This window comes from Drosophila eugracilis, unplaced genomic scaffold (genome assembly GCF_018153835.1).
Source record: "Drosophila eugracilis isolate 14026-0451.02 unplaced genomic scaffold, ASM1815383v1 contig_2161, whole genome shotgun sequence".
NCBI lineage: Eukaryota > Metazoa > Arthropoda > Insecta > Diptera > Drosophilidae > Drosophila > Drosophila eugracilis.
The window spans coordinates 935,021-947,843 of NW_024573046.1; the positions used below are offsets into that span (position 1 = coordinate 935,021).

Here is a 12,823-nt window from a genome sequence, read left to right on the forward strand (position 1 = left end):
CGTTTCGGACCAAACAAAAGGGGTTACCAGAGAGATAGAGATAGAGGTTCGAAAGAGATGGCGACAAATGGTGCAAAAGAGATGGGTACAGGCGGCTAGAAGAGAGAGAAGGGAAGGAGGGGGAACAAGAGAGAGAGCCAAGGCGAAATTCCATGCCACATAACCCAAAAAGACCAAAAGAAAGAGCGAGACGTTGTTGTGTTTCGTTGACGTTCGGTTCCCACACTCGTTTATTCGTTTTACGACTTGCCCCCGCTCCACGCCCCCCACCGCCCCGTTTGCCACTCCCCCTTTTTACCTCTTGTCTGTTCGAGCCCCTTTAGCTACTCGATTCCACAGCGATCTCTGCTACTTTTTCATTAACACTTTACAGTCTTTCCGCATTTTGTGGCCTGCTGCTGTTGTTACAACGCCGCCTCTGCATGCCGCTCGTTTTACAAAAACCCCACGGCATGTTCTACATATATATATTTACAACCATATCCAAAATAATATTATTTTGTAATATTTTTTACAAAAAGAGCAGAGGTCAACGTACTCGATGTTCATTAATTTTTAAACAAAATATGAAAAACTTCAAAGTAAATGGTAAAAGAAAAGCTGGCCATAACTTATTTTCGAAACTTTTCAGAAAATTTAAAGTCTAATTTAGATTTTTGAACAAACGATCATTATATTAATATTAGTATCCACCACTATTGATATCTCCACAACTGTACTTTTCTATAACCAATTTTCTATTTGGCATTAAACATTTATTGCTGGCCCCCGCAGCAATTCACTGAACAATTCTCATAGAAATAATGATCGTTTGATGATCGTTTCTCTTTTTTTTTTTTTTGGCCAGCTTATCACTGTTGCAGTTTTATGTGTTTTGTTGCGACGCAATTTGTTTATGAAAATGTATTTTTATTATCAAGCTTCAGACACTTCAGACACATATCTATATATACGTTGTGAATAAAAAGTACGAGTAAGAAAAGATCAATGGTAAATGGAAAATACATACTTGAGAAAACCGAATTGAAAAACAAAAGATATATTGTGGGGGCTTGAACGATCAATAAGCAATAAGCAATTTAATGAAAATTATTTCGGCGAATCTTTTGAAGAAACTATGCCAAAAAGTACAGTATACTTCCTTTGAAAATTATACAATTAAATATTACCATTTGAAATTAATAGCACCTGTCTATTGTTTCGATTCAATTTATGGATAGAGCATTCAAAAAAAATAATTGACAAGAATTTTATATGTTTATTTCATTATATTTTTGTTTATGTAGTTCTTAAGTTGAATGACCTTATTTCAATTATTTTTATCTTTTAAGGTTCAATTTATTGTCACTTATAGTAGGAAGCAACTTTTGTAATACTTTTATGAAAATTTCTAGAGATATATCTGGATTTTGGTTCTGATCCTCAATTGCAAATCGTGGCGAAATAGTCACCAAATAAAAGTCATGAACAAACATGATGTGGAAGCCTGAGAACAAACTGAGTTTAGATAAGAAAATGGGTTCAGCGGCGGAATTATGGATGCGATAAGGTCGAAAATGCTTTTGGTCTTTCAATTTCCGATTTCTGTCACATATAAATAATTATTTGTCCTTTTTTTTTTTCCATTTTTCGTTTCGTTTTTCCTCAACAATTATCTGTTCTTTTTTTTTTATTCTAATAATTAGAATTAATTTAAATCTAAATATATTTTGTCTTTTTTAAACCATATTTTTATATATCTTTACTTGCTGACATTCTTGTTGATATGTTTCTTTATTTTTTTTGCTTAGAGAAAAAGCGTGAGAAATTTTTGGCCGTGGTTTGGTTTTTTCTCAGTTTTGTTTTTGTTGCTGTTGTTTTTCTTGTTTTAGTTTGCTGTGGTTTCTTTTTGTTTTAGTTGTCGCAGCTGTTGTTGCTTATTATGCTGATAGCGTTTAGCTACTTTTTCATTGTTTTTTTTTGTTTTTTTTCGTATGTGGTAATGCGAAAAATTTAAATTCGATAAGCGCCATTTATGAAGAAAAAAAAAAAAAAAAAACAACCAGCGGAGATATTTCATTATTGTCATGGCTTCCTCTTTTTTGTCGATTTTATTTGTGTAAATTTATATGTAAATTGTTTTTTCTGCTAATTACAAGTAGTTCATTGATCGCTTTATGGATGAGATTGTGGGGTGAACCTTTATTTTACCTTAAGAAGCTTATCTGGCCGGCCTACTGATATTAAAACGAAATTTACTCTTGAATTTTGCTCAAAAAAAAATGGGAATTGTTTTAGAGTTTTATTAAATGCAACATTTTCCCCTCTTTTCCATGCCCATTTCCATCAATCAATATCACGGATATATTTGCAAGTCACAGTCACGCCTGCTTTCATCGTTGATTGTGAAATGTCGTGACTTTGAGAGATCCCCCCCGCCGGATTTGGCCGGCAAACCGAAACGGCCAATCTCTATTACACATATCGTTGAGCAAGTTTAATTAGGTCTTAACTTGGTTTGGGCCAAGTCAAGCAATTAACAGCTCATTTGTCGGCAGTTGGTTGGAAAAGTGGAAAAGCTGAAAGCGCACACACAAAAAGCATCTGCTTAAACGGCGCATAAATACCGGGCCAAAAACAATTCTACGTTGATTTTACATGTGCGGTAAATCACACGCAATAAAAAAAAACAAAAAGGCTTAGATAGGTAAAAAGTATAGAAAAAAAAAACGTAGCTGAAAAACTGAAAACCTTTTCACGCTCTGTCGATGAAGCGTTGAGTGCTACCCACATATGCCATCTCTGTCTTTCTCGCCTTTCTGGCCGGCAAATTAATTAAACAGAGTCATAAGCAATGGCCACACCTCTAAAAAAAAAAAAAAAAAAAACTACTAAAAACCACATTTAAGCTCTGTCCCCATTTGTGTGATCTTTACCTGGAATTTGTATAATTCAATTTCATTTTATGTAGGTACTTTTGTCCCATACCTTTACTTTACTTGACAGCATTTCAAATGGTTTTCTAAATATTCCAGTTTTTGTTTAAGAATTTTTAGATCTCAAATAGTTTTATTACAAAAACTTGCAGTTCTACAGAGAATTTGTAATCAAAAGTTTAATCCTAGTAATAAAGTTTATAAAATCAGCAGATTTTAGAGGCTGCTTTTCATTTTATATCTGTTTCTCTTTTGGATTTTTGTCTTTTTTTGCATCATTTTTTTTAATATTAATTTTTTTACACTCATTGAGGTCAATTAGTTTACAAAGAAACGCACACAGAAAAAACGAACAAAGACAATCAAATGCAGAGCAACATCTGAGCATGAGGCATGCTGCAATCATTTTTTTCCTTTTGCATAACTTTCTGCAATATTGTGCACACATTGGTTGTGACTCAATTTGAAGTTGTTGCCTTCATTCATTATTATATATATGTATATATATATATATAGCCATTGTATAAATCTTTTAGATTTATGCCACGTCTTGTCCACAAGCCATCGATCATCAATGTTTAAAGAAGACGACAGACAGGGAGCGAAAATATTTCAATTACTTATATAAAGTAATCATATCATTTTCCTGGCTTCTAATATTTTTTAAAATAACCTTTAAAGTATACAAAATTATACAATGAAGAAAAAAAAATTTAAAATTTTCTATTTATTTTGCTTGCTTGGTTGGTTTTTTTCTTAGAAATTTGTAAATTTTTCATTCAGTTTGCCGCTTAAACTTAAACCTTTTTGCATTTGATTTGTGCTTGTGTATATGCAAGGCAGCGGTACACAGTGGTCAATCATTGTGTATATGTATATACTTGAGTTGAGAACCCTCCATGCACCCCCCTCTCCACCCACAATGCCACGCCTTGCCGCCCAACGCCCCTTTCGGCAGCAGAAGCGATTTATTTATCTCCGCCTGACGGGGGCAATCAAAACTTATTGTCGTCGCCTCGAACCGAAATGAAATGAACTGAGTTCAGTTGAGTTAGGACGACCCCTCTCTCTCCCGTCTACATACTTTTTTTTTTTTTCAGCGCAGGAAATCGCCACACGCCCAATTAGCAAACATATAGACTACAGTTGAGAGCATAAAAATAGCAGAGAATTGCCAAGAAGAAATGCATGTTAAATTAATGAAATATTTTCTTTACAAAAGAAGGCCCTTTAATTTTTCGTTTAGAATCTGTTTTTTTCTATATTTAACTACAACTTTATTAAAAACTTAAAGTTTATACTATTATTCTGAGCTTGTTTGTACATATATCTGATATATTTTTTTGGATGACCAGAACCTGAAGAGGTGAAGTGAAATTGGGGGGATTGCTTGTTTGCGGCTTCGTTTGTTTAATTTCGTGTGCCAGATATTTTTCAATGGAATAAGCATAATTTTTTCGTTTATGTGTCTGTGTGTGTGTGTGTCGTATGCATAATAATAATTTGATTTGATTGCAAATGTTTCAGTTTTCTTATTTAACTACTAGCTTTCTGCAGCGCTGGGCAGTTCAAGTGCAGTGAACTTTTTGTCTGTGATTGGCAACAATGATGATAATAATAATGATGATGAAGAAGACTGGCGGTGGTGACTTTGACAAGCCGCCCATTTGCCCTTAAAAGGCAGAATACGCATACACATATATGTCCCCGATCACTCGATCTTCAGCAAACACAGAACAAGAATGTTTTTTCATTCTTCTAGTATTCTTCTTCCCCGCCCCCCAACTAGTATATATCTTTCTCTTTGTTCCTTTGCAACGATGTGGCATGTTAAGTAGACATAAATGGGCGACAAGTTAGCATGATCTTACAGATATGGCTGGCAGCTTACGGGCCGAAGATGGTTAAGAAGATGTTTAAAGTAGTTTTTTTTTTCAGAAGAGATTGCTTTCTATTAAAGCAATTAGTTGGGGGATTTTCTGCACCATTTTCCGAATAATTTTTCTTTGAAACTTCTTATATAGTATTTGATAATAATTTGTATTTATTTTTTTAGATACTGCATTGGCTTCCGCTTCCTGCACAAGGGTAGGCTGCCAAAATGGCGGCACCTGCGTAACACAACTCAATGGCAAAACCTACTGCGCGTAAGTATAAAATATAACATATAAATTTTAATTTAAAATCCATTTACTCAAAACTTGTAAACTAAAGATAGAACAGATTCCTGACTTAACCTTCAAAGTGAATAAAGTTGTGGTGATAGAGTTTAGATGGTTAATTTTAGGGTAGATATTGGTAAGGAAGAGACAATTCCTTTTAAAATTTGTCTTACATTGAAGAAGTATTAATGCAAATCGTTGCCTGAGTCGTCTTGGAGGCCTTTTGCATATGTCAATCAAAAGCTCAACTTCAAGGACAAGGGATTTTTGTGTGTGTACTTACTTCGTTTTAATTTAACTCGAAATTCGTCTAGACAAAAGGAGGGAAGTTGTTGTCTGGCCAGACAAAAGCGCCCGCACAATCTTTCGTCCCCAGGTCTTCGGTTTTCGGTCTTCAGACTCCAGTTTTCAGTCTACAGTCTACAGTCTCCAGTCTTCTCTTCTCTGCGGATCGAATCAAATCGGGCTCGTTGTCGAGCGACATTCCTGGCAAATCGGTTTGAACCTAAACGAGAGTCTGGGAGTCTCTGGTTCGTTCGTGCCTTTAGCCCGGTTCGCATGATTTTCACTCGCCTCGTATTTCGGTTTTCGTATTTTGTTGTCTTCTTATTTATTTCTCTTTCTTTTTTTTTTTTTTTTTGTCTTTTATGTTTTTGTGTTTTTTTTTTTTTTTTGTGGTTGTTGTTTTTGTCTATTTCTCTCTCGGTTGTTGTCTCTGCAATAAATCAAATGCGGCCCAAAACAAACGGCACGTACGCAACGCATAACTCTGTTTGAGTTATTATAAATAGAGAGTCCGGCGGTGAAACGATCGCTATATCCCCATATATTTTGACAGACTGTCGTCAACAATTTTTACGATTCTGTGAAGCGGGCCAAACAAACCTACATGGCATAATTAACCAAAAAGCAAAAAGCAAAAAACAAAAAACAAAAACTCATTGCAAGAACACAAGAACAAAAAGTTTAGATCGAATTGCATTCCAGCCAGGTGGACAATGTACGTACACTCATGCTTCAGCTATTTCCAAGCGATCCAGTTTTATTTTAGCTTTATTTTTTCTGACTTCTGTTAAGTCGCCAAAGATTAAAACACACAGAAATAAAATGTTTTATTTTTTAAAGAAAATCTATATAAAAATCAAAAGACTTTAGAAATAATACCCATTGGTCAATAAAAAGTGTAATATCTCAAAGCTCCTCTCATATTTCGTGCTAAATGTCTTTTTTTTTTTAATTTTTAACCTTTTATTGATGTTTTGCTCACTGACTCACCATATACATCAAAAGAAATTTCCGCCATAAAGGTGGCCGCCGAGGGGGCGTGGCCAAACCAAAAGAAGCAAAGATGCTGCTCATTAACATGTCATAAACCGCAAGTAGAAATAATAAAAAAAATATAAAAAAAAAACAAAACGATTTTTCTACGCTTTTGTGGCTCTTTGTGGCCATATAAATCAAACTCATTGTTCTGAGATGGCAGAGACAAAATTGAGACCCAGACTACATGACATTTGACATGAGCAAAATTGAAGGAAAAAAGAAAAAGAGATGCTTGTGTCGTGGTCGGTCGGTCCACTCAAAACGAAAACCAAACTGTTTGACAATCAAGTCAATTAAACAAACAAGCTCTGGCAGGCAGGCGGAAAAGCTAGGAGAGAGATAGAGAGAGAGAGAGAGAAAAGCCAACAACGAGAGCAACTCCAAATCAAGAAAATGTGGTAAATGGATCAGCATGGATCAACCGAAAACGATCAACCGAGGATCAGTTGGCCAAAAGACCGTACAAAAAAAAAAAAAAAAAACAACAACAAAATCAGCTCTAATAGCTCAAGCTCAAGACAAAAGTTCAAAGCTATCTTATCGCCAAATCAAAAAACGAGAGACACAAAAAAAAGAAAATGACTAAAAGAAAAAGAGAGGTATATACACATGGCCATTGGTTTGATCGTGCCTTTGATGATCATCAGAAAACCAAAACCAAAAACCAAGGCAAGGCAACCCAGCTTAAAGCGAAAAAGGAAAATAAAATAACCCACACGGATCCAGAGCGCGATCCAAGAGTCTGCACAAAAATATACGCGAGTATAAACGAAACAAGAAAACCAAACTGGCGGCATCTCGCAGTTTTAGGCTAAGAGCCTAAGCGCTTTTATGTAATTGCCCAAAGATAGTTAAAGAAAGAGTTCGGTGCGCCCCAGGATCGGTTGACATGTGTTGTGTGTGTGTGTATGTGTTGTGGTTGTGGTCTTAAATACAGATCGCCCGGGGAGCTAGAGAACTCGGTTTACAACGAACGCCAAGATCTCTGGCCGGATCAAAAAAGGCAAAACTGATCATCTGTTGTACTATTTTCAAATACAAACATGATCAGTTTGATTTGATAGCGGAAGAGAATTTAATGAGAAAGTACACTCCAATATAGATTCTGAAGAATATTGGCAATATTTTAACTAAACTTATATTTAGATTAACATTATCTAAAGTAAAGGGAAGTCCATTTGAATTGATAACTAATAAAATTTGATCAGACATCTCAAATGAAGTTGTTAATAAAGCAGCATAATCAGATGTATTTAATATTCAGAAAGTGAATTTTAACCGTCAAGTGAGAAAAGTTCGTTGCCTAAGTCTTTTGTTTTTTTTTTCGTCTGCGTGTTTCTAAATGCTCACACACACACACAGAGACAGACTCACGAACATTCACCGCAGGGGAATAATTTACGTTTTTATTTGAACTCTTGGCTCACACGCTTTGCACTTGAAAAATGTTCTCTGCTTTCTTCCACTTCTACCTCTTTCGCGTTCTTATTCTTTTATTTTCTTTCCTGGTCTTTTCTTTTATTTTCTCGAAAAGTGAAAAAAAAGGGGGGGGAAAACATTTCCAGGCTGCAATTACTTTAATTAACTAATCATTAAGCACATTGGCCATGGGGCTCTATGCTCTATGCTCTATGCTCCATGGTCTATGGTCTATGGTCTGGAAATGACAAAGGAAAAGCCAACTTTTCATCGGCGCTGAGATGACACATTTAACTTGTGGCAGCCATTTTTATTATATATATATATATATATAGATATATATATGTATATGTGAACATCCTTCGGATGTTCAAGTTGAAAAAATAATAAAAAAAAAAAACTTGTTTGCAACCTGCTCTGATTGCTTTTCTGTGTTACACAAGCTCCAACGAAACAAGGGTCTTTGAGACGAGGAGAATGAGGAGTTTGGGGCCCATCCCATGAAATCTTGGCAACCCGAAAAGCATAGCGAATATTTATTGTGCATTCCGCTGGCATTTTACATTCTTCCAGAGACCATTTTGCTCCCTTTTTTTTTTTTTTTTTTTGTATAAATTTTATATGTGTTTGTGCTCTGCTTTTATCGGTATTTTTTTATTTACTTTTTTTTTTTTTTTTTTTTGTAATTTTTGCAGTTAAGGCGTTGGCGTACAAAATTCCTTTAGCCAGGTCTCTTTGCCTCTCTCTCTCTCTTTCTCTCTTTGGTCAAATTAAAACGTTTTATTGAAACTCAATTAAGTTGCGCATTCTCACGAAACGTTAAAGATGGTAGACCCAGTCAAAGACGATGATGTTGATGATGATGGTTGGGTTGGTTGGTTGGTTGGTTGGTTGGTTGGTTGGTTGGTTGGTTGATTGGATGGATGGATGGATGGATAGATGGATGGATGGTTGGTTGATGGTGAAAAGAAGAAGACGAAGCGTAGAAGGCATAATGTTAATTATTCGAATGTGGAATGATGCATTACATAAATCTGAGCTTTGTCTTCTCATAACTCAAATGAAAGATTTTCCCAGGCTTACATCTCTTAATTATGCATATATGGTAATACCTTTTTGGTTTTCATTCTATTGCCGACGACAAATCATTTCAACACAACCAAACCATTCACAAGTCATGCAATCATATATATCGAAATTTTATTGGGAGTAACTTTTTGGGAAAGAGTTCCATCAAGATTTTGTACATATTACATGCTGTTTGTTTGCTGTTATTATATCAACTTTTGATATAAGGAAGCATTAACCCAAAGCTCGCTTTGTGAATTTAGCTGTCTTGAGAACTCTTCCATTTCATTTATTTTAAAAGCCTTTGGCATAGCCATGCCACATATCAGAAAATTTTATGACAAAACCCAAGTTTTAATGCGTTCAGATTGTCAGATTTTACATTAATGCTCCATGGTGCTTTTTATATGTTAACATCAAACAGTTAAATTTAAGAAATTTAAACTGACTACATTGAGATAGTTTTTTTTACTGGCCATAGTTTAGATTGTTAATAATTTACATCAAGAAAAACAAAATGAAACACAACGCATCATAAAACCGTTTTTATGGCTAATATCGATAAGAAGACTTTCTTTTGGCTTTTATTAAACCAATAAAAAGTTTAATAAAATCAGAGTTCTCTATAATAACATTTGGGGAAAGATATCACCACAAGGTGCAATGGGATTCGGGTGAGGTATGTATAGATTGTGTTACCTGAAAACTGGAACCTGTGGAAATCATTTGACGGACCAGTGTCAGAAAATGCAGTTTCTTTTTTTTCTTTTACCTGCTCAACGGACAATGGAAAATCAAACAAAAAACCGAAACGAAACCGAAGAAGACCTTAAATCTCTCTACAAGCAACAGCTGGAAATAAGTTGGATAGAAAGATAAATATATGGATGGAAACAGAACGGAAAAGAAAATTTGTTGGGTGTAAAATTTGTTAGTGAGCCCCGGGGTCACGCATTTCACTTCACTTCATTTGAGTTCGCTTTTCCACTCTGTCCTCCCTTTTTTCTATTTTTTCCATTGTTCTTGAACAGCTAAGCAAATACCACACTAAAAGTCTAGGTGAAAGGAAGCAAAAGATAAAGGCCCATGGATAAGGAGAATCGGGGAATTGAGGGATAAACGGACGACCAATATTTGAGCGTGTTGCACCTGCGCGCCTGGAAAAATACGAATACATTTTCGAGTGAAAACCCCGGATCAGCAAAACATGAAAATCCAAAGAAAAAAAAAGAAAAATAATAAACTGAATGCATGTGTAATGCGAGAAGCGTGCTCTTTCAGTACCTTGAAATTTTCTTCACTTTATTGTCATTTTTTAGGAATTAAAGTTCTTTTTAAAGCAAAGTCAAAGCAACGTTTATTAAAAAATGAAATATATGGAAAAAAGTAAAATATCTCTCGCCTAATTAGACTTATTTGCATGCCTTTTTACTGCCATGAAAACATCTTTAATACAATGAACATTTATTATTCAACTCAAAAATGATTCACATGAATTATCGTATCAATATTGTCAGAGATTAAAAATCTAGGGAAGTATTAGCAATATAGATTTAATGAGATCAAAAGTTAAATAAGTAGTGCGAAATCAAATTTGATAAGAACCCTTACAAAGTAATCCTTTCATAACAACAGCAAAAAAATAAACAGCCATTGATCAATTGGTGTTGTCCTATCAGTTAGCTAATAAGATCACACACAGCACATGAATCTGGAAATATTAAAGAGTGTATGGAGGATATTTTCGCGGCGATAAGCAGTTTTCTTTATTTATTTTTTTTTTTGTCAGGTAATTCCCTTCCTTCCACCGATCCTAAGAGTTGTAGCTTAGATCAGCAAAAAAAAGATGGCATATATATTTATGACATTGGATTTGTTTATGTCTTTACAGCACACACAAAGAAAACTTTTGAGAGATTATTGTAGCCAATAAATGAGTTTCCTTAACCTTAATCCTTAAGCTAACTTTACATGAATAATAATCAGCTATAATAAGTAATATCCAAAGATAAGAATAATTTTAGTCAGTCTACAAAGCCTTGCACTTGGGAAGTTATTTCGAAATAGGTGAGAAGAGTTGTCTTTCGTTCCCTGGAAGCCATATATAGCCTATAGTCAAGAAAAAAAAAAGATAAATGATCATCGGCCGATGACATTAAATCATTTGCTTATATGAGTCTCTATGGCCAAGCAGCCACCCCAGAAATTCATAATCCATTCGATACGAGCTGCTGTGGTTACTCATTCAATCGAACGATCGTGAGAAGCGAATATATATATATATATATACATCTATATATCTATGTACATTTCATATTCACTTCATGGAGTTATGATTGTGAACAATTTCTGTACCGATCGCCGACCGCAAATTGAGTTGCAAGCGGAGATACGGATGCAGATACAAATGCAGAGACGCAGATACAATCATTTTGATCTGATCTGATCTGATCTGAGATAGATTTACTATGGCTTTTCTCACGAGCAATTTATGTAATAATTTTGTAATAATATAATAGCTTTTGAGTTTTAAATCGATTTTTTAATGAGAATTCTAACAAAAGACTTATAAACCTAGTTTGTCAAGTCTATCGATCTATAAATTTATCGATAGAATTATCATTGCTTATATGTTTTAAGTAGAACAATTCATTGGCCTTTTATCTTACGATTTAATTCCACTCCGTTTTCCTTCACGTGACAAAAGGTGACTCATACCCTTTTTGGCCAACTTTATAAAGGAGGCTCAAAAACAGATCAGCGAAGGGGAGCTAGGAGGGCTAACCGAGGAACAGAAGATAAAGCCAGCAACACATACTAACACACCCAGTTGCTGTCTTGGTTTATTTGCCAATGCGAGTCACGTTTTATGCCAGCCTTCTCTTTCCTTTTCTCTCTCAAAACAAGTTACCGACAACTTCGAACTCGAACTAAAAACTCGGCTCGGCCTGTGTATAATTTATATTACAATTTTTCCATCAAACATTTTTTGCTCTTGCTTGCTTGGGCAGCAGCAGCAGCCTGACACCTCATTTGAATGAAGCCTCCCTTTCGTTACTTTTCTACGCTTTAGCTGATTAGGTTCCTACTTTTTGGTTCAGGTCATATATATGGTATTATCAGCTAGATACCAATAGGAAGCCTCTGCTAAAGAAGCTCTCTACTCTCAAACTATCTCAAAAAAAAGATACATATCTAAATAAAAAACCTCAAATATCGATAATGAAATTAAATATTAATCGATATTATAATCGATAATAATTTAGACAAGGACAAATAGCTTTCTACAGTGAATCTTTATTAAATAGGACCCATTTTCCATATAATTTTTTAAGTGTACTCTCCAGCTTTGCCTTTTGTTTTTTTGGATACTCTCTAAATTGTCTTTTAAAAATTTGCAAGCTGTCTTCGATTACGATCGACAGACTTTGAGGTTAGGCAGGGTCTCTCTAGGGGATTGCTACAAATTAATGCTAAATCTAAAGCATTTTCACACACTTGTAACGGGAAGTAGCAACATCGGCAAAAAGGAGATAAAAAAAAAAAAAAAAAAAAACAAGAAATAATACGAAAAAAGAAAAGCGGCTTTTCCTTGGCTGCTTGCTTTTCTGGTGGCTGGACCAACAACAACAACAACATCCCAGCGTCTCCATCGCTTTTCAGGTTGGTCAGCAGCCGCCTTAATGATTATTCATTGCTTGTTGCTGGTTGTTCGGTATGTTGCTGCCGTGCTGCTTGATGTTGCTGCTGCTGTTGCCACTGCATCAGCAATGCGTGTAATTTTCTCATTGCAGCAGCCGATGAAGAAGCAGCATCAGCAAAAAATTTAATATGCAATCAAGATCGCGCACAAATTACCGTACATAAAAATTGTTTTCTCAAGGGAAAAGTAACAACAACAACAACAACAACAAGGCATATTGTCGTCGAAGTCGT

At 35.1% G+C, this 12,823-nt stretch overlaps 1 protein-coding gene across 1 annotated transcript in view; it reads left to right on the forward strand.

The window, feature by feature from the left end:
* Positions 1 to 12,823, forward strand: part of LOC108118152 (neurogenic locus Notch protein) — a 39,234-nt gene that overhangs the window by 8,665 nt on the left and 17,746 nt on the right. Inside the window, exon 2 of the mRNA XM_017230709.2 lies at positions 4,972 to 5,062. Coding sequence (XP_017086198.1) covers positions 4,972 to 5,062 — 91 coding nt within the window. The remainder of the gene's footprint in view (positions 1 to 4,971; positions 5,063 to 12,823) is intronic.